The sequence below is a fragment of the Lissotriton helveticus genome, chromosome 4_1 (genome assembly GCF_964261635.1).
Source record: "Lissotriton helveticus chromosome 4_1, aLisHel1.1, whole genome shotgun sequence".
NCBI lineage: Eukaryota > Metazoa > Chordata > Amphibia > Caudata > Salamandridae > Lissotriton > Lissotriton helveticus.
The window spans coordinates 823,162,648-823,185,723 of NC_136063.1; the positions used below are offsets into that span (position 1 = coordinate 823,162,648).

A 23,076-nucleotide genomic window follows, 5' to 3' on the forward strand; every position below is an offset into this window, starting at 1 on the left:
ATGTTGAAAGAAACGAGGCAGACAGAGCGCTCAGAGTTGCGCATGTTGGTGCCTGGCATGCAGTTTCGTCTCGAATATCCAATGCTGATAGGTGGGATCTGGCAGATATGCTACGCTCTTTGAAACCCGCCCTTTAGTTCACGCTAACAACACTACTAGGCATGCGGTTTACACTGACTTGTCAATGAAGTATCCAAGAATAGGGCTTCCGCCATCGACAGCAGGCTGCTTCCAAGTGATGATTACATAATCTTTGTTGGCATCCAAACATTCAACATCCAGTGGGGCGGAAGGGGCTCCGGCAACTTCAGGATCAGCATCTGAGAAGACAAACCACCATTACAATGTCAGCCATGCATTCTAAACTCACTGTCACCCTCACACATTGACAGACACCAGAGAGCAATGAATCACCACCTATTCTGTCTTAGTGTACAGAATAGAACAGGCTCATTTCAATGGACTTCAAACATTGGCCCTACTTTTTCCTCCCTCCTCTAAAAGCCCTTGGAAGCCACCAACCAGTGGCAGATAGCGTGGCACAAAATAAATAAATAATTACATGTTCCCCGTGACTACAACACATAGGTGTGTCTCTACAGTGATACTGTGCTGTTATGTTGCCTAAGTAAAACCTGCTATATGAAAATGTAATAATTTGTTACCATACTAGCAAGCATTACATGTAGATGCAAAGATAATAATATATTTATATATTAGGTTAAATCAATATAATTCATACAAAGAAATACTGTGTAGGTAAGATGAAAAGTAGTCTTGAAGAAAAAGCGGGAAAAAAACCCACAAACCCAACATGCAACCTGTGTGGCCAGGAAGGCCAGCAGTCAAAAATATGAGTTGCCCTAAAAGTCATCAGTTGATGACGTCCATCTTGAAAGGAAGACTAATGTAGGGCCAGCTCCTTTAATCAAAAGTAAGTCTGGTTCGTCTACTTATAATGCGCATTAGAAGTGAGCTAGTTTTACATCTGGAATGGTGATTTTTAGTAACGATTCCCTCCTTCATATTGGTACCCCCTTAACCTTGTCGTGGTCAGACCATCTTGTCGTTCCCTTTGATTTATACTTCTCTTCTCCCACCGGCCTTCGGTCTGATCACACCAAGTGGGTATTGAGAAGGAACTTTGGGGACGTTACCAATGACTCCCTCACTCCCTATTTAGCCACTCTTAAACTTCGATCTACCGGGGATGTTTTGCAGCTCTTGACCTCTCCAACACCTTGACGGAGGCTGTCAAATCGCTTGCCCCGGCCCGGCAACCCTATTCTGCCAGGAAACGGCCTTCGGCCCCCTGGTATTTTGAATCCCTCAGGACTCTCAGGCAAGGATGTAGGAGGCAGGAAAGGCTCTGGAGGACACACCTGGACCCCGTAGAGAAGGAAAAACATAAATTCTTTCTCAAAGGCTATAAAACTGCGGTTCTCACAGCAAAACAGGCCCACTACTCCAAGCTTACGTCCTCGCTCAAATCTCCTAGTGATCTGTTTAAGATAGTGGATAATCTTTCCCTCATTCAGACTCCTGACCCTATTACAGCCTCCCAGGTACTGTGTGACCAGATCTCTACATTTTTTCATGAGAAGATCTTGGACATTTATACTGACCTGGAAATCCTGAACTCCAGTTCCCTACCTGCCACCTCCCCGATTTTTATTTCGGAAGACCAAGCTCTTTCCCCTTCCCATTCCTTCTCCCAGTTCCCTCCCATTACTTCTATACATCTCAACACGCTGCTGGACAAGTTAAAGTCCGGGTCACCGTTAGACCCATGCCCCTTAAAAGTCCTTAAAGATTGTAGACAGTCTATTCTGCCCCTTTGATGGAGGTTATGAATCTGGCCATTTCAGAGGGGACCTATCCCCTCTCTTGGAAAATGGCCATTGTCAAGCCTCTGTTGAAAAAACCTACCCTGGACCCTGGGACATTAAAGAACTTTCGTCCCATTTCCCTTCTCCCTGCCCCTGCCAAACTCCTAGCGGCTCATCTCAACATCCATCTGAGCGCTTTCCTTGACAGTTCCAACTCCCTTGATCCTTCACAGCACGGTTTCCGGAGGACTCACAGCACTGACTCGGCGCTCACAGTGGTTGTCGACAGCATCCGTTACAAGGTCGACACCGGTCAGACCACCTTACTGGTGTTACTTGACCTTATGGCTGCTTTCGACACCCTGTCCCCTACCATTCTGGCCAGCCGACTCAGTGAGCTGGGAGTCAAGGGTTCTGCTCTCAGTCTTCTAACATCCTTCCTCGACCAACGGAAGCAAAAGGTGAAGCTAGGCGAGTATATGTCATCCACTAAGGCTGTGAAGTGTGGGGTCCCTCAGGGCTCCTCACTGAGCCCGACGCTTTTTAACGTCTATGTTGCCCCACTCGCCAGGCTTATAAGATCCTTTGGGCTAGAAGTTCTCTCCTACGCCGACGATACGCAGATTATGGCCTCTATCTCTCAATTTGCGAGCATAACTGCTCTTAACTTAAAAAACTGTATGGAGGCGGTCGCCGGATGGATGGTTGAGAACTTCCTCAAGCTTAATGGGGAGAAAACAGAGGTCCTCATTTTTGGGGGCAAAAGTGAGATCTGGTCCTTGGACTGGTGGCCTTTTGTGCTAGGCACCTGCCCCTTGCAGTCCCTATTTGCCCGCAATCTTGGGGTCATTCTGGACACTACTCTCTCGCTAGACAAGCAGGTCAGCAGGACTGTGTACACCTGCTGCAATGCTCTGAGGATCTTAAGAAAAAGTATTCATTATCTTTCCCCTCAGTCACGCAAACAGGTAGTTATGGCGCTCATCGCTTCTAGACTGGACTATTGCAATGCACTTTACCTTGGCATTAGCAATGGTCTGGTCCATCGCCTCCAGACTGTGCAGAATGCGGCTGCCTGGTTTGGTGTGGGTGCCCCCAAACGTTCCTCGGGCACGGCCATCAGAAAAAAGCTGCACTGGCTCCCCATGCAGCCGAGGATTAATTTTAAGGCCTTATGCCTTACACACCGTGCCCTCAATGAGTCTGGGCCGGAGGCTATTCGCGCTCTGGTGGCCTATTCTTCCCCTGGTAGAGCACTCCACTCTTCCAGCAAAAGCCTGCTAGTTGTTCCTCGTATAGTCAAGGCCAGATGGGGCGGAAGGTCCTTCCGGTTCCTTGCACCCAGATTCTGGAATACACTCCCCAACGACCTCAAGGTGATTTCCTCCCACACTCTGTTCCGTAAAGCCCTTAAGACCTGGCTATTTCAAGAAGCCTACCCCTAATTCCTCTTTAGGTGATTTCTGAGCTTCCGTTTACCATCTTTAGTGCCTTGATGCCTACGGGTTTAGTTGCGCTACCTATAAATTTCATTTAATAATAATAATAATAATAATAATAAGCTTCAAGTTCAAGTTCAAGTTCAGAGATTTGTATAGCGCACTACTCACCCATAGGGTCTCATGGCGCTTGTGGGAGGGGGAGCATTATTTATCGAATAGCCAGGTTTTAAGTTCCTTTCTGAAGGAAATGTGGTTCTGTGTGAGGCGGAGGTGAGTGGGGAGTGAGTTCCAGGTCTTGGCCGCCAGGTAGGAAAAGGATCTTCCTCCCATGGTGGATCTGTGGATGCGCGGGACTGCGGCAAGCGCTTGGTTGGAGGATCTAAGTTGGCGGGTGGGTGTGTAGAAGGACAGTCGTGTGTTGAGGCATTCGGGTCCTATATTGTAGAGGGCCTTGTGGGCGTGGGTGAGGAGACGGAACGTTATTCTCTTGTTGACGGGAAGCCAGTGGAGGTCTTTCAGGTGGCCGGTAATGTGAGCTTGGCGAGGGATGTCCAGTATGAGTCTAGCCGAAGCATTTTGGATGCGTTGGAGTTTTTTCTGTAATTTGGCTGTGGTTCCGGCGTAGAGGGTGTTTCCATAATCCAGTCGGCTAGTGACCAGTGCGTGAGTGACCGTCTTTCTAGTTTCGGTGGGGATCCAGCGGAAGATTTTTTTGAGCATACGGAGTACGTTGAAGCAAGAGGATGAAACGGCGTTAACTTGTCTGGTCATCGAGAGGGAGGAGTCTAGGATGAAGCCTAGGTTGCGTGCGTGGTTTGTGGGTATGGGTGCTGCGCCCAGGTCCGACGGCCACCAAGAGTCATCCCAGGCAGAGGGTGAAGATCCTAGGATGAGAACTTCAGTTTTGTCTGAGTTAAGTTTTAGGCGGCTGTTTTTCATCCATTCGGCTACTTCTTTCATGCCTTCGTGAAGATTGGTTTTGGCGGTGTTAGGGTCTTTGGTGAGGGAGAGGATCAGCTGGGTGTCGTCAGCGTAGGAGATGATGTTGAGGTTGTGTTGTCGCGCGATGGATGCGAGGGGGCTCATGTAAACGTTGAAGAGGGTGGGACTGAGTGATGAACCTTGTGGTACACCACAGATGATTTCGGTGGTCTCTGATTTGAATGGGGGGAGTCGGACTCTCTGGGTTCTCCCAGCGAGGAACGAGATGATCCAGTCCAAGGCTTTTCCTTGTATTCCAATGTTGCTGAGGCGTTGTATGAGGGTGCTGTGACAGACTGTGTCGAAGGCGGCAGAGAGGTCGAGTAGGATGAGGGCAGCTGTTTCTCCGTTGTCCAGTAGCGTTCAGATGTTATCTGTCGCTGCAATGAGGGCGGTTTCGGTGCTGTGATTGGCTCGAAAGCCGGACTGTGAGGGGTCGAGGGAGTTGTTGGATTCAAGGAAGGCGGCGAGCTGGCTATTGACGGCTTTCTCAATGACTTTGGCAGGGAAAGGGAGGAGGGAGATGGGGCGGAAGTTCTTAAGTTCGGAGGGGTCAGCTGTGGGTTTTTTCAGGAGGGCAGTAAGTTCGGTGTGTTTCCAGCTTTCTGGGAAGGTGGCGGAGTTGAAGGAGCAGTTGATGACATCACGGAGATGGGGTGCGATGATGGAGTCTGCTTTGTTGAAGATGTGGTGGGGACAGGGGTCTGTTGGCGATCCTGAATGGATGGAGTTCATTAGGCGGATGGTGTCTTCAGTGGTGATTGGGTTCCAGGCGTTTAGGTTGTTAGGGAGCGGTTCGCGTTTGGAAGTGGGTAAGGTGGGCTGTTCTTCTGAAATGTTCTTAAAGCTGTTATGTATGTCGGCGATTTTGTTGTAGAAGAAAGAGGATAACGAGTCGCAGAGGTCTTGGGAGGGGGTAATGTCATTTGAGGCTGTGGTGGGGTTGGTAAATTCTTTGACGATGTTGAATAGTTCCTTGCTGTTGTGGGTGTTGTTGTCGAGTCGATCCTTGAAAGCTGATTTCTTGGTGGATCGGATCAGTTGGTGGTGTTTGCGGGTAGCTGTCTTGAGGATGGTCAGGTTGTTAGTGGTTCGGTTTTTTCTCCATGTTTTTTCGAGAGTACGGCAGAGTTTCTTGGAATTCTTAAGGTCATCGTTGAACCAGGGGGCCTTTTTGCTTCCTTTTTTGATCTGGTGGTTCTTTAGGGGTGCTAATTCATTAGCGCTGTGAGTAATCCATTGTTTGAGTTTGGTGGCAGCTTCATTTGGATCCGATGAGAGGGCTGGAGGGTTTTGGTTGAGCGATGTGATGAGTTGGTCGGTGGTGATCTTGTTCCAGTTTCTTCGAGGAATAGGTTGTGGGGTGTTGTGAATCGTGGTAGTTTTGTAGCTGAAGTGAATACAACTGTGGTCCGTCCAGTGGAGAGCTGTGGTATGATTGAAGGAGATGTGTTTGCTGGAGGTGAAGATAGGGTCGAGCGTGTGTCCGGCTAAGTGGGTGGGAGTGTCAACAAGTTGTTTGAGTCCGAGATTTGCCAGGTTGTCAAGAAGGGTGGTGGTGTTGCAATCGTTTTTCTTTTCTAGGTGGAAATTGAAGTCTCCCAGTAGGATGTAGTTCTCGGAGGGGAGGGCATGTGGGCTGATGAAGTCAGTGATGTCTTCGCTAAATTGTTTACGGGTTCCTGGTGGTCTGTAGATGAGGGTGCCTCTAAGTGTGGTCCTGGGATTTGTGTGGATCTGGAAGTGGAGGTGTTCGGTGATTGCAAGGTAGTCGTCCGAGCTGGTCGTGATTTTGATGGTGTTCTTATGGACGATGGCAATGCCGCCACCTGTTTGGTTGGTGCGGTCTTTTCGGATGATCTTGTACGCGTCCGGGATGGCTATGGTGATGTCGGGTGCTGATGATGCGTTCATCCAGGTTTCTGTGAGGAAGGCGATGTCTGGTGACGCAGTGTCGAGTAGATCCCAGAGTTCTGTGGCGTGTTTGTGGATCGAGCGGGTGTTTAACAGGATGCATTTCAGGTGGTTAGAGTCGGAGTTGTTTTCAGAGGTCTTGGATTTGGCGTGGGTCTCGATGCAGGCGAACTTGCAGGAGTGGCAGGCAAAGGGGCCGTGGGTGCGTCCTGGGGCAGCTTCGTAGCATTGCGGTGTGTGTCCGGTGTTCAGGGCTAGGAGGGTAGTGGCGTCATACGTTATGCGTGTGGAGTGCGGTTTGCGGGGGCCAGGGGGTCTGGCGCTGGGCGCGGTCCAGGCGCGGACGGGCGTAGACGAGCTTACCTTTGGCGCACCTTCGGCGCGCATCCGCTGCGCGTGAACGCTGCGCGCTAATGCAGCTGTCAAATGTGGATAGTAGAAGGGGAGGGGCGAGGGGGGTCAGCCGGGAGGCGGGAGCGGGGAGGAGACACTGGCCAGGGAGCACAACAACAAGATGGCAGAACAAGAATGGAAAGCGAAAGAGGGGCACGGGATAGCGCTATGATCTCTGAGCACAGTCAGGCACAAATGCAGGCAGAGCGGGCACTTTAAAATAAATGATACACGCAGTTCAGCAAGGTACGAGACTGCACTACACCAATATTCAGCCAATTAACAATACTGTAGGCGAGTAAAAGCAAGCGCTATGATGCTAGGCGCTACGGGAGTCAAATCAGCCAATCAACAATACTGTAGGCAAGTAAAAGCAAGCGCTACGCTTCTAGGCGCTACGGGAGTCAAATCATGCAAATCAGGTTCAGCTACTGAGCGCAACGATACCAGGCTGCACGAAGGAGTGTGGCGCTGTGGAATTCAGGAGTCAGGGAGCGTGGGGGAGCGACCGCTTCAGTGGGAGATTCGACGGTCTCTAATCCCCCTTCAGAGTACAGTTGCCGCTTGCACAGTGAAACACGTAGCGGCTTCAAAGCATGCCGCTCCGTTGTTTCACCTGAATGCGCTGCCCCCAGGGCAGCGCGAGTTTACGACTGCCCTCAGGGCAGCACATTCACTATAATGCAGTGCATTTTCCTAGTTAACCAGAAAAATTTGCCCATACCGTAATACGGCCCTAGATGCGCATGTGATATAAATAACAATTTATTTATGAGACTACAAATGAGTTACAACTAGGCACTGGTGAAATTTCGCTTGTGCTGGGAGAATATTGTGCAGTTTCTGTCATTTTGCATTATGTTCTTATGCGAAATGCACAAAATTATGCTATAATGTCAGGTCACATAACTTTGCTTCCATTCGGTTAAAAATCCCATTGTGAGAACATGGAACAATTTGAGTGAACAGACTGCGAGTGGCTATTGTTTGTGTCACAGGCGATCTTCCTAAATGTGTCCTTGCATTAAAATTTAAATTTGAGACCTCATTTCACACAAAAAAATTTGCATAAATCTCATTAAAAGATTGTGTGAAAGTCACGGTTGTAGTTCCATTTAGAGTCGCAAGTTCTCTCCTCTAGGCCTGGTCTTGACTAGAGACAGAAGGTGATACAACCAAAGTTTTACTGACAGGTCTTGAACAATCAGATTCTGGGAGTTAGTGTGACGGTGTCTGAACTTCTGAATTACTTTACAAACAAGTAAAATTCGTCCCCTTAACTCTGTTCAGAACCCAAACAGCTCCTAATCTATTTTTTATTTATTGGTTGCTTGTCATATATCTATTCTAAGTCAGCATCACCTCAGAGCCCAGAGGAGGAATGGGGAAACTGTGTATGAAGTGTGCCGTGGGCCCCAATACAAGCCCGGGACCCCCTCCCCCCCGTCCCCCCGCCCAGACTGCTGGTTGTGTTGTAGAAAACAAAAATAATCAGGGTTCAGTGAGCTCCTCAGGTCCATAAGTCCCGGTGCCGCTGCACCTGCTGCACTACGATTAGCTGCATCTCTGTTGGGAGCGAAGGAAGAAAGTTGAGGAAAGCAGATAAAGAGGGGAGGAAGGCATGAGTGGCAAGAACGGAGGTGCTTAAGGTTTTAGATCTGGGATGACAGGATTTCAAAATGCAAAACGTAAAAATGGGCTTTCAGGAGTTGGGTGAATCAATGTAGTTATCCGCAGACTGCAGCACAAAGGGATAGATTCCAGAGAAGGAAAGCGTCTTCAAAGGTGAAGCCACGGAGATGATGTTTCCAATACCGGTAATGTAGAGGAGCAGGGAATTTGAGAACCAGATATTCTTAGTTGGGTGGTAGATGTTAATTCAAGACTAGCGGTATAATGGATCCTTGGCCAACGGGGTCCTGTCAGTCAGGTAGACTACCTTAAATATGTTGCTTTGAGACATTTGTGGTCAATGGAGCGCTGTGAAACCTCAAGAAGGACGCTTGTAAGGGCCTAAATTGAACATTTCCTACCTGCTGTATTCCCAATACTTGAAAGTTTGGATTTGGAGATTTTAGATGAACCTCTTCAGAGGACGATGGTATAATCAAGCATAGAGAAAATAATGACAACATGGTTATCGTGTTCCATGTTATCAATAATGTTAAATCCTATTCTTCCATTCGTATGAAAGGCGTTTGGGGTTCTCAAAAGCAGAATATAGATCTATCTAAGATAGGAGCCAGGAGAGAAAATGATTCAGAAAACCCGCTAGCAATTTAAATTTCTTATGTAGAGTATAAAGAGATTCATAGTTTTCTTCCGCTTTCCAAACTCCTGTAAGGAGGACAGAGACAAATTTCACTGTAAGCCTGTTGAAGAAAGAGAAACCACGGTCTTAAAGTGAGTGCTGCCTGAACACAATGCCCACCAGAGCACTTTCCACAGGCAAATTACTTTCACTGAATGTACCCTCAGCTCGCTTTGGGTAGCCCTCCCTGGGCAACAAGGCCATCCTTAGAAAAAATAAAGTTGCTGTGTGTAAAACCAGACAACCAACAATTATAGAACTTCTGGTTCCCCCAGGTTAAGTAACAACACACCATTTGTATCTGAAAAACTAAGTTAAAATGGACAAATTTAGGATGAGAGACTAAATCGGTTTGCAAGAAATGAAAAATCAGTACAGGAAGTGAGAAGGGGTTAGAAAATGAAGTCAAATTTATAACTTTCAAAAAATAATCTGGTATCAAAAGTGTCCACTGGGTGTAGCATCACATTCAGAGCAGTCACCAGGTAAACACAGCCTACTTATATACATAGAAGCAGGCCTAGCTGTGAAAAATCAGTTACAGAGGGGGTGAGGGCTTTCTCTCTTTAGGAATTTCCACCTGTCTCATCTTGTAAGTTGGTACTTCCGCAGTGCGTGCATTTTTCTAACAGTTGTGTTCAGCAGGTTCTTCTGGATTGATTAATTTCTTAAGTCTTCTTGAAATGAGTTTTAGAGCTGGTTGCCGCCAGTTGATCCATGTTCACAAAGTCTGCTTGATGCAAGTTCTCTGTGGTCAGCAGGCTTACCTGGAAGTGGACCTCCACTGGCCCAGAGTGGCTTATGTTCCTATCAGAGGCAGGCCTAGAGGACCCTATGCAGGGTATTACTGTCCATTGCATAGCCCTGCATTGCGCTGATACCACCACCCCCCTCCTCTGAAGTCCATTGCACTTGCTAAATCCAGCATGAAAGATTTTCCATCTAACAACTGAGATATAGCTCCCGTCTCACTCTCAGCTTTACCCACAGCCCACCAGGCCGGTCTTGGACACTTCAAAAATATTCCTTTCCCATATATAGCCCCCTGTCGGAAGATCAACAAATACAGCGTGGCAGAGACAGCCCCTTCTTCCCTTAGGTACCGCCTTCTCTACACAGAACATGTGTTGTACACCAACCTCCCTCCCCCCCCCCCCATTAGGGAAAAGGAGCATCGGCCCCCTGCATTAAATATGAAAAATAAAATGGTAATGAATTACCATTTTATTTTTCACTGCTCCCAGCTGGTGCATTGCTTGGGGGCAGGGCTGCTGCAGACTGTCAGCAGGGGAGTGGTGCTCACTCCACCAGTTTACACTGTGCAATTCACTTTGGCCGGCTGTCTTGCGACGGCCAGCCTGACATGTGCAGTGTAAAAATCTCCCCCTAGCTGTCTTAGACAGCTGGGTAGAGAGCAGGCACAGGCCTCCTGGCCTGCTGGAGTGTGAAGGCAGACAGCTCCAGCCAATCCTGGTGCTGTTCTCATGCTGCTCATCTGCAGCATGAGAGCATCGGGATTTGCAGAAGGGGGTTGGCTGAGGGTCCTTGAGGTGCCCTCACGCTGACATCATTCAAGAAGAAAACAGGAGGACGTACAATCGTAGGTAAGTGCATTTTTTATTTTCTTATCTTTTTGGCCCACTGAAAGGCACTGTGAGGAAATCACATTGCATTGAGCATCAACTCCAGAGCTCGCAGTCATGACCCGTTTTAAGTCTGTTAACGAGTCATGATTGAGAGCTTTGGCATTTGAGCCTAAAGGCATTGTGATTTATTACAAAGCCTGTCACTGTGTTTGGCTCTCTGTCCACTCCCAGCCACACCACTGTTGAGGGTCACGACCGCCACTGAAGTACACATATGGCTCAAAGACATTGTACTAATTTGGTTGTATCACACTGAACTCCCTCTGGCGTCTCATTTGACATTTAAAAATGGCAGCTCTGCTAAAATACAGCACGAATAAAGTGATAGTCAAAATACAAAACGTTCGAGTATTCCCCAAGCAGTATTTCATTATTTTTAGCGCATTTAAACGCTGGCATTCCTGTGTGTGAATATATTGGCAGTATGCATGCGGAATGTATTGGCAGCATGCATGCACGCGGACATATTTGCTATATTCAGGGCCACTGGAAAAATGCAATTTTACGGTTGTGGCATTTTCTGTATAAATATGGATCTGCCTCACTTGCCACATAATGGATCAGCTGCTGCATCTTCCACAGATTTTACCCACAAAAATGTGCTCGTAGCATAAATGGATAAAAAGTTACTAAAACTTGGCAAAACATGTTGCCCTGCACCGGAATGCCCTTTGCAAAGGCTGACTGGCCGCCTTTCTGTTACTTATTGCTGTATTCGGGTGTCAAATTGGTAGTAAAGAGGTGAACAAGTTGCTCGGACAGCGCTGACGTGTAAACATGACAAAATAATGAAGTAATGCATGCTATCATAAAATAAGCTGCATTAAAGCCACATAATTTCCCTTTTATTGCTGCATAATTTAGTCAACACTGTTGCATAATTCTATCCTCCCCTGCAGCATATTTCCGGTGTCCCTTGCTATATTTAGTGGGCTGGGCGTGAACTGGCACATTTTACAGATTCTGGCTGAAGAGACATTGTTCCGGTCAGCTGCGGTTTGCCAATGCGTTCTTGGCGCTCTTTCAACTTTCTAGAGAGCTACTTCAACAGGAAGGCGTTTGCCCTCCGCAGGACTGCGACACAGCCGGATTGATGGCTCAAGGCAGAATCTAACACAGGGCCATGCCCAGCAGGAGACTGGCATGGAGGACGTGTCTGCGGTTCATGGGCCTCATTTATGAGGCTATGCGTCACTTTTACGTCGCTGTTGCGTCACTTTTTGTGACGCACAAGTGGCGTAAAAAATGCGCCTTGTTGTGCCATATTTACAAAGTGCGCATCTAGGTAGATGCGTCACTTTGTAAACCCCTGCGCCACATTATACCTGCACCAGGTATAATGTATGCAAGGGGGCGTATTGACGGAAGAAAAGGTCGTAGAAGTGACGCAGTGAAATCTATGTGATTTCACTGCGCCACTTCTAGTACACAAATGCGTCAATTTCTTACGCAGGCCCTTTCACATGGGGCTTGCCCCATGTGAAAGGATACATTGCTGGAGTTGCATCACTTTTGTGACACACTCCAGCAATGCGCCACTTTTGCGCCATACAGATACGTCAGAAATACTGACGTATCTGTAACTCCTTGCGCAATGATGCGTCATACTGTCAATATGACGCATCATTGGTGGTGCAAGGAGCGCGCAGTGAAAAGTGACGCATCGCTGTTTTCACGCAGCAATGCGTCACTTTTCATAAATGAGGCCCCATGTGTGCAGGTGGTTGCAGATGGTGGGCACCTGAGACTTGTTTGTCATCATCAGAGCTTCACCCAGAGCAAAAGAGGAAAAAAGCAGAAAAAATGGAGAAATAAGAAGCATGAGAAAATAGGAAAACGGTGAGGAAGGAAACGGGTGGAAAGAAAGAGTAAGAGTGAAATAACGCGACAGGAAGTGTTGGGCGATGAAGAAAAGAGGAGTGAGGTGGAATCAAGACTTGGCAGTCTGGGTACATGGCAACACTGGCATTTGACAGTGAAAAAGTTTGGGCTTCGGCATCTGTTTTATTTTAAAAGGCTAGTTGCAAAGCCACACATATTAAACCTGAAGGTCAGGTAAACATTATTACTAGCAACTGTCTAGTATTCGTCTTTCTTTACCGACATGCAAGCAGGTGATATGCTATGATTGATGGGCGGAAGGGTTGAAGGTAGGGTGGACACCTTCAGGGTTCGGGTCAGTCAAAATTAACCCAACTTGGGAAATAACTAAGTAGTTCACCCTATGGGACCACCTCAGTACCTAGTTAACGGAGAAGAGGAGTTACAATAGTGGTCTGACACTGATCACCGAACAGTCAATCCAGGTCCTCATACTTGAGGTAAAAAGAAGGAAATTAAGACATCTTTGTGAAGTTAAGCAGTGGAGTGCAGATGCGGTACCACACTACAGGGCTCTGAGCATCAGTTAATGGCCTATCTGTAGACATGAGTCACAACTACTCGGAATAGTTTATATATAACTCCTGATAAATGTACATGCATGAAGTCAGCAATGTTTATCATGGAACCGACCATGAAACAAAAGTCCTGATTACGAGTGGCTCTTAGATTGCGATGGATCTGGTTAAAGGAGTTACCAGGCCCATTGGAATTACAAGTTTTTGGGCTAACATGCAGGATTCGGAGAAAAAACACTGATCCCCACATGTTATTGTCCAAAAACATGTACTCCCCCTTATTTCCCCACCTCCAGACATATCAGAGTAATCAGAGTTACTGTAATTTCGTGGCCAGGAGATAATGGGATTTTAAACAGGCCACTCACTCACTAATAATCAGCTCTTCAGTTCCCCTATTACACATTATGGTGTCCCATATGAACTTAAATAGGAGCTGGCAAATGTTAGGCGCCCTTTATTAGTGGTATATTGCCTGATGAGTTACAAAATGAAACCTTATGACACTCAACTTGTAGCAATGTTGTAACACACAAAAGATCACTGTGAACCTCTTGTTGGGCCACCCACACCATGACACAGACAGGTTGGGTAATTCAGCCGTCACCTCTAACACAACATTGTGCGCCAGCTCTTCAGATTTAGACACTATTCTTTCCCTGTTAGTTTACGGAATATGTCTCCGCTCACTATTTGTTAATTGGTATGTAATTATGAAACTGTTCAGTGTGGAGTGCTCTGATACACTTGGGTCATGTTTACACTTTATAAAACTCTCTTAATAAAATAAATAATAAAATTAACGGACCCGTTGCGAGTAGACATTTTCTTGACATAATCACCACTTGTTTCAATGGGAAACTACTTCTGTGTTGGGATTTAGCCAATATCTTTTCACTTGTGTGTACTTCCCTTAGTATTTGGGGAAAAGCAACACAGAGGTTGCATGTTTGGAACAAAATCAACATTCACAAAAGGTAGAGGGTTGACAGATGTCAGGGCGCATTATTTGAGTAAAGCCAGAGTTTAAGAACGGGAGGGGCACTGGGCAGCCCAAGAGTGGCTCTAGAGCCCATGGGGTAGGTTGCACGGGTCCTTGGAGTCAAGACAAGCTCAAGAAAACCACACACACTGCTTGTTACAAAGACACCTCCGAGTTTCTGACGAGAACTAGTAGATTTCATCTGTTGTAACTTGTTAGCCGGCCAATACAAAGCCTGCTCCCCGCTGTTTGAGACAGGCAGATAGAATGTCACGCAACCCGCCTCACTCCCAGCACTGTAAAAGAACCAACTATTTTCTGTATAATTAGGGTAACTCTGAGAACCTTCTCAGAGGTCTGCCGAAAACCTTTTTTTTAATTTTAAACTATGACAGGACTACTTGCTGGTGGATCTTTTGACTTTCTGCATTGTTGCAACAGATTTGCACATGTGCCACAATCTTGAAGACTGGATTGACCTACAGGTCTGATTGGCCCTTTGTAATGAGTGTCTAAGAGCCAAAAGGGCCTATCCACACTCTTCACCAGTTCATCAAACTTGTACAAAGACTATAACTGCCACTGAGCACACTTAGCTACCCCTGACTCTTGCCTGGACTACTGAAGCCATAGCTGACTACTAAAAGAAAACACATTCCACCATCATCAGGACTGTTTCTAACCCATTTACAATTTACTCCTCCCCCACTCTCCCAAAACACCCTCCCCTAATTCCCTGACCTCTTATTTTCAACCCTATCAGGAAAATTGTGTGTTCTGGAGGGAAAGTGGCCCAATCTCCCCTTAGCTAACCAGATGTCCAAGAAGTAAAGCACTTTTATGAGGCCCAAGTAGTGTCACTAAGCAGAAAATGTTAATTTAGCGATACACTATTTTCTCCCTGGTATCATCTCCTCTTTATTTCTTCTCTATTCTGCCTCTTTCCATGTTTATTCACTTGTGTGCATTTCTTACTCCACACATTCAGCATTCTTTGTTTTCGGACTGCAGCAGAGACAGCCAGTTACTAATGTATTGTGCTGTGTGTCTTCCTCTCTCCATAGGCGCTAGGACGCTTCAGAGGGGTGTGTTTCCATTCTCACGGAGCACGCATGAGTCGGCCACCAGTGAGGCGCCACTCAGGGCACATTCCCAGGGCCAGGAATTCCAAGCAGCCATAAGTAAGCATTACACACTTCAGCTGCTGCTCTCAGCTGCAGAGACGGATATAGACTCTCTCCCTGGACCAGTAAAATCCGATAGCGTGGTCGCCTTAAAGAGACAGGGAACAGAGAGCACAGCCAGCCTCCTTACGAAATGTGCAGTTCTTTGTCAAATATGAAACTCCAGAAGAGTTTATTATTTTAAAGAAATGTGCATATCTTATGAGAACTTCTGATCCATAGACTTTAATCCTTTCACCCTAAAACTACATGTATAGAAGAACTATGGAAGGTTCATCGGTGGGCCCGCATGGCAGAGACAGGGGCCATGTCTACAAAGTTATTGAGAAAACTCTAATGTGACGAGTATATCATATTATACTTCCCTGTCTGCCCATACATTGAATTGGGCTCCTGCCACTTTCACTGCCACCCCCCTTCCCACATCCTGTGCCCTCTGCCCAATCACTGCGGGCCCTTCCCTACACCTGGTTCTTCTGTTCACTTACAGGCCCATTTTACATGCATGCTCACACACACTGCTCCTCTGCTTGCACACTTGTCTCCTCTGCTCTCTGCCCCTTGTGCTCACACATTGACCCCTCTGGCCCTGCTACTCACACCTTATGCCCCCTTACCTCCCTCGTTTCTCACACTCCTCTCTGCCTGCCCCCCTGCACACCCACTGCCTTCTCTGCTCACTGACACTCCCCCCTCACATTGTCCCCTTCATACCCTGCATTCTCTGTTCGTGCACTCCATGGCTTATTCCTGCCCTATCTGCTCCCTACCTCCTTCTTACTCCCTCTGCACAGTCACTGCCCTCACTGCTTCCTGACCCTCCTCCACGCATGCATTCACTGTCCCCTCAGCACATGTACTGCCCACTCTACTCACACACTGATGTGTGTGTTCCCTCGCTGCCCTCTTTCTTGTGTGCAGACTGAGCATCCCCACTGCCCTCTGTGCTCCCCGGCCTGGAAACTCAGCTGGCCACCCGTTTCTCTGTTCCATGCCTTATCTACCCACATTCTGGCCTATCTACCCGCATACTGCCCCTGCAAATGTGGGGCCCCTCGGTTGAAATATTGATGGGGCACAAGCCCCAGGGTCCCACGTAACTTGACGTCTGTGAAAGCAGGAAGGGGAGTGGGGGCGGGGAAGAAAGGTAACAATGTTCTGCTGCTGTACTAAACTTTTGTGAGTTCATTACACGAGTGACATCAGGTCTTGGAGGAGATGAAATAGAGATCTTGGCTTTTCTTCCCAGAGAATCTCTTCAGGCGTTTAGTATCAAATGCTGCACTTATAAGCATATTCCGACAACATTTGCCATGGGTTCATAGGATTTAAAGACGTTCTACGGGCTGGCGCGAGGAGAAACTAAAGAAGCCATTGCTTGCAGCCAGCTGCTGTTGCCAAGGCCGGACTGGCCAGCCGGGCAAGCGGGCAATTCCCCGGGAGACTGGAGGCCGGTTTTGACACTTGGAGGCCGGGTTCAGCCTCTCGGAATGGTGGTGCTCATTACCGATCCCAGCCGCAGCTTGAAAGAGTTGATTTTATTCTAGCACACATTAGAACGTCTGCCCATGCGGGCTGAATTTTTAATTTTTGCCAGGGCTGTTTTACATTTCCAGTCCGGCCCTGGCTGTTGCTAAATCCACAAAGTGCTTCACACTACTGTTGCACACCTCTGTGCATCAGGAATAGTGTTGATGCAACTCTAGAGGTCATCAAACTGACAACGTTCTGGTCCCTTGCTATCGTGTAAGCGGACTGTCCTGTTCAAAGAAGGACATTGTAAAGTTGAGATATGTGTCTCGTAAAGGAAGACGCAGCAAGCATGGACTAGCTCTTTCTTCAACTTTAGCCTTCCCGGTTGTATGATAGAAGCACGCATGGCTAAACCACGTGTGCCTCAAAAACGCGGTCGCAACAATGAATGCATCTTAACCACAAGATCCTTTACCACCAGTGCTTTAAATGGGTCAGTACTGTCCGGTACTGAGTACAGGGACTTTTCTAATTTGAGAGGTAGAGTACCGGCCTTCTCAAGAGAGATGTAATACTTTTAATTGGAGAATTGGAGAATTCCAGCACTTCTCAGAAACAAGCAGGTACTCTGGTACAGAGTACCTGCACTTCTATTTTTCAATTTCAAGCACTGTTTACCACACTTTCCTTTACTACGCATGCCTTTACAACGCATTTCATTGTAAAGGGATATTTGATAAAGTTATATGCGTAGTAAAGTTCACACCCCAGCCCCCCTGCTCTGAGCCCTAAAAACCGGCCCCAGCACTGCAATCCCCCCCTAAACACTATCCCGACCCCCCCTCCACCCTGAGCCTTAAAAACCGGCCCCCTGCCCAGTGCACTTTTTCTGTATTGTCTATGGCTGAGTCTCTCGCCCACTTTACAAAGTGTAGTATTTATGCCTTGTCAATGACTGAGTCACTCACACGCTTTACAAACTACACTATTTAAGTATTGTCTCGTCCCCTCACACAAACCTCTCTCACTCTAATCCTGAAAGCACCTTATTCAAGTGTTGTCCCTTACTGGCTCACTTACTACTTCAAAAAAGTGCACTATTCATTCAAGAGTTATCACTCATTTGTTCACTCAAATACCATTTAGACCATTAGATTTGGTTGACAGATCACCAATGTGTTGCTGTATGTAATCGTGGTGGGTCTCACACCCTTATCCCACCGTTTTCTGACACAAACATCATACTATACCCTTCCTTACCAACACAAAGAATAGCTATGGGGCATAGTTACAGTAAAAGATCACTTTTTTCACAATAACTAGAAAACTACCAACACTGAATGCCTTTAGAATGATGTTGACGTTCTCCAGACTATAGAGCCGTAAATCCAAATTGAGGCTCACATTTTAGGGATTAGCCCTCCCATGGCAGTGGATCGGGGGAATCATTTTATTTTTAGTTTGTGCAGACACCAAGGGTATTTCTCTTCACTCTTTGCAGGTGCTCTTACCATGGAAGCCATCTACGGGCACTCTATACCAGTACCTGTTCAAGTTGAGAAGACCAGCTTCATAATACAAATCGCTTTTTGCTTTGACATTATTGGCCTACAATATGGTGGATAGGAAGGTTTGATGATGTGACCTTTTGCAACTTACTCCAAGGGCAATTATAACAAACAAGCTAGTAAACGCTGGTGTTGGTAGTGGTGCTGTGGTTTCCTCGAGCCTTTGATGGTTCTTCACCAGAAAATTACAACTCGCGTAGATTCAGAAGTTCCTCCCCCTTAGATATTTTGGCTGTTCTGGTGTTTCTTACCTCCAACAAAGACATAGCCACTGAACTGGTCGTAGAACTCCCCCATGATCACGCGCAGCGTGTAGAGGCCCTCATCCTCCTTGTTGAGGTGATTAAGTGTGAGTGTGGCACGCTCTCCACTCCAGTGCATCTGAGCCCACTTGGACGGCGAGAGAAGAACTCCTGAAAATGAGAAGAGAATTGCACACTGAGTGATGGTTGGTGTCACAGCCATAAAAACTGAGTACCGGGCACTGACGATTTTGCACAATGTTGGGATCGGAGGAGAATATGACATGCTGGCGGTAAAGACAGTATGTTACAGATTGTATTTTTTACCATACAATACCTTCATGCTATGGAATTATTTCTGGTGAATGAGTTACCACACATCTGAGAAATGAATGGAACTAGATTGCTACTATTTGTAAAAAAAGATGGATGGGCAAAGATGAACTCTGCATTGTGTGGACATGCAAGAACATGTACAAGTCCCTAATTCATAAAAGAGACTTGCACATTTTTCAATGGCCGCCAGCCCGTTCATCAATATTGAGGAGTCAACCCTGGCCACTGAGTTCTCAGTTATCCTTCTTCTATCTTGCTGCATGCTGTGCAGGGACATTTAAATGAAGATGGAAATCCTAATTTCTGGCCATAAAGGTTCTTCCCTCAAGCCATAAACACAACCTGACCCTTGGTAGTTCTGACTGAGCTAACACCTACAAAGTTGTTATTTAGTGACCATTTGTGGCTGCATCTGTGAGGATGACAGCAACACATGCCAAATTAGTAAATGTTTCCAAAAACGAGGTTGGGTGCAGGTGTGACCAGGGCAAATGTGGTCCATCCCTATTTACCCAAAACATGCTCAGCAAACGAAGCCCATTGATGTAGAATTGTGAATTCTTAAGTTTTTTTCTCCAGAAATCCTTGTCTATATTTTTAAATGTTGCTTTCATGTTTTCGATTATATGCTCATGCGATTGAGTATGTTTTTAATAGACTTGGAAGGCTGTTGAATTGAGGTGTCAGCTAACATTTACCCCCCCCCTCTTTTTGAAATAGATCGGATGTTTGCTGAAAGTCGAGGGCTTTATACGTTGAGTGATGCAACAAAAATTAAACTTTTGAAATAATTTTTTTTTAAAATAAGCATTTTATCGAATTAGGAGTTTGACGTTGGAGAGCATGATGTGCTCCTATTTACTTCCGCTGAGAACATGGCATGTTGCGGAGTGAAGGGTGATGTTTGATGGGGCAAGAGTGGGGCGGAGGCCACTTTTAAGGTTTTAAAAGATGAGAAACAGGGTGCCTTTCTACAGGGAAGTGAGTTTTGTTCCAATTTTCAATAGCACGAACTCGACCCAAAGGTATTGGACCATTTTACATGAGCCCCAGTTACATTACACAAGCAAGGACACATTGATTTTTGGTACGCACAGGGAAATTAAGTGATTTGCCCAGAATCACAGGATGTTGAGCCGATTCCGAGACTCAAACCTGATTCCCCAGTTTCAAAGCTGGCAGGTATGTCTGTTACGACACACCCCCCTTTTATGATTAAAGCATTTTTAGCATTCTGTCAGATCCGAAGATTCTGTATCCTTTGGACAACAGGGCGCTGACAACTGTTTATGAAAAATCGTTCAGACAAGATTCTGTTGGCTGCATTTAATGGGCCTTGTGTAAATCTATTGGTGAGGAGATTTGAGGATGTTGCACATCAGATTGTGCAAGATACCTAGAGGATGCTGATGGGTGAATAGGGTGCCTGTTCAAGGTCACCTTGTCTGGCATGTGCCTGCAGGGAGGCCTGTGCCCTGGGGCAGAATACTGTTGAAAAACCCCTATCAGTTGCTTTTTAGATTTGCATGATTAGAATAGTACATCGGAGACAAAAGTAACAATGTTAGACCCTATTCATTCTGGATCCTGGTTCCACGATAGGAAAACCTGGCTTGTCATGCATTATCAATTCCACAATCATGTCATTTAATTCGGGTAAAATTTAGAATGTGCAGTGGGGGGAAGTACCCAGTATTTTGACCGTGTGCAGCCCTCCTCTCTTACTTCAATATGCCATCACTAAATACCTGGGTACACAACTACCACTGATATACGCGCGTCTATGAATGAAGAGCATTTCCATTTTACCTATTGGTGCTTGGAGGTGAAGACAGGAAAGTGGGTCTCACTCTCTCAGTAACCAGATGCTACCTCAGCCTGAACTCTAAGACACCCAGATATAAAATATAACTGAAATTCTTGTGCACACCTACTTGTGGTTAATCTTATTTCACTTAAAGTGCTTCCACTTTGCCAACTTTGAAAAGACAGACCTCAGTAGTTCTTTCTGCAAGACATTCTTTCACCAGATATGCATTGCACTACTCTTTACTTAATCAAAGACAACCCACCCATCGATTGTGTGTATTCGCCTATTTATTTAAACTTTTAAACCGGCTCGTGTATAACACAATGGTCAAAGTCTCCGATTGCCCTGATTCTTTACCCCATCCTTTACAGTTTGAGTTTACCCTGGAGCAGGTTTTGGCTTTATTCAGAATCATATTCTGACAGATCACGAGAACAAGTCTCTTGAGTTTGTGTCTAACTGTTCATCTGAAAAATAAACCTAATTTGCAATGTATTGTCATGCTCTACTATTTACCACCATACTTATATTTGAAGCAGTCAGTGTATTTGTGTTAAATCAATATCCAGGAATACAAATTGTGTAGAAAATAAGTTTATTCCAAGATAGGAGGCAATCCCCGGCACACATCCGATGGTTCCGTGCAACAGCAGTAACTGATCTACATTTTCTGAATAACACAGTATGGTACGTTGTAAACAGCACAGTGTAGCGAGGAATACACATTTGAAAGAATACATGTCACGAGGAATGCACATTTGAAAGGATACATGTCACGAGATATATTTGAAGGTAAATACACTCACGAGCTAGACGCGAGTCTGTGCACGTGAATGCCAGCGCGAAGCAGACAAGCACGAGATGACATGAGAACACAACACACCTTCCTCCCTTATAAAATGAACAAAAACAAAAATAAAATGTGAAACTCAAAATTTTCCCACCATATAGGCAACAAAATCTGACAACCACTTTGGTTTTTTTATAGCTCTTTTCTGTAATGATACATTATCACTATGGGATTGAGGAATACCTTGATTGAAATTGCTGGTGTTAGAACAACAAGGTGTCACATCTCCACCATGATTGGTGTCGCTAGTGGTGGAGCAACAAGGTTCATCAAATACAGTGTTTCTACTCAAATCCTCATCTAAATATGAAAATTCAGAATTTTCTAATGTAGATTCTTTACGATAAACATCTTTATCAGCCTTGAGAATAGCAATTCTACTGAGATTCCAGACTTTATTGTCTGATAATCTTACAGAGTTTTTTAAGATTTCAATGACTTCAAAAGGACCCATGAACGCACTTTCCCTTTTCTTGACCTTCCAGGGTTTTTTAACTTTCACCATCATCCCAATTTCTACCTTTGGATCTGTTTTAGAACCACATTTCTCATCAAAATATTTCTTATTAGAACAATGAGTACGAATAAGGTTCTCTTTGACTTTCTTCAGATCCACACTAGAGAAAGATGACTTCACTAACCATGATGGATTCACCTTGGTCCTAGGAGTTCTCCCCCTCATGATTTCAAACGGGGAATAACCAGTCATTGAATTCATGGTTGTTCTATACATCCAAATTTTTTTAAAGATTTCAACCTCCCATTTCTTATCATCTTTGCCAACAGACTGTATGGCACTTTTGAGAACTCTATTGAACCTTTCTATAACTCCATTGCCACTGGGATTATATAAGGAGGTGGTAGAGTGTGCTATGCCAAGCCTTGTAAAATAATCTTTGGCTTTTTTTGAATTGAATTGAACTCCATTGTCAGATATAATCCTTACTGGCAGTCCTTCCTCAATGAAAACTCTATCTAAGAAACATAGTACTGAATCAGTATCTATTCCTTGAACAATTTTGATCACAGGCCACTTAGAGAAAACATCAATCGCTGCAATTACATACTTAGAATCATAACCGATAGGGCCCATAATGTCAATAGCAATGGTCTCCCATGGATTGTCAGGAATGGTGTGCACCCCCATATTTGGTTTCAGAGTGACTAATGACTTGTCAGAGTTCGCACAAACAACACAATTTCTCACCATTCGCTCAATAAACACATCCATCCCAGGCCACCAAAATAAACGCTTAACTAGCTGTTTAGTTCTGACCATGCCGCTATGCCCTTCATGACTTTGTAAAACAATAATCTTCCTCACACCGATAGGTGGAACAATACGTTCACTTCTCTTAATGATGTCTTCACAACATGAAAGCTCTGATCTTACTTCCCAGAAGTTCTTCAAACTAGAATCAAGATACTTTTTTTCAGGCCAACCGCTAGTAACATATTTTGTCACACTTTTTAAAGTTTCATCAACTTCAAATTTCTCTCTCCACAGAGTCTGATCAATGGAAATAGGGCCTTCATCATGAATCAAAGCAATTTGAAAATCATCCCATTCATTATGCAAATCTTCTTGAATAGGTAAAGGCATTCTTGACAAGAAATCAGCAGAAACATTTTCTTTCCCGGGTACATATTGTATGTCATAAATGAAATCCTGTAAGCGCATGGACATACGCGCAATACGAGCAGAGGCTCTTAACA

The 23,076-nt window shown here is 45.6% G+C and overlaps 1 protein-coding gene across 6 annotated transcripts in view; it reads right to left on the reverse strand.

The window, feature by feature from the left end:
• Window positions 1-23,076, reverse strand: part of MYOM1 (myomesin 1) — a 699,631-nt gene that overhangs the window by 458,104 nt on the left and 218,451 nt on the right. For all 6 annotated transcript variants that reach the window (XM_078687471.1, XM_078687468.1, XM_078687469.1 and 3 more), the window contains 2 exons: window positions 18,374-18,535; window positions 179-320 (listed from right to left, as the gene is read on the reverse strand). In XM_078687471.1, the coding sequence (XP_078543597.1) occupies window positions 179-320; window positions 18,374-18,535 (304 nt within the window). The remainder of the gene's footprint in view (window positions 1-178; window positions 321-18,373; window positions 18,536-23,076) is intronic.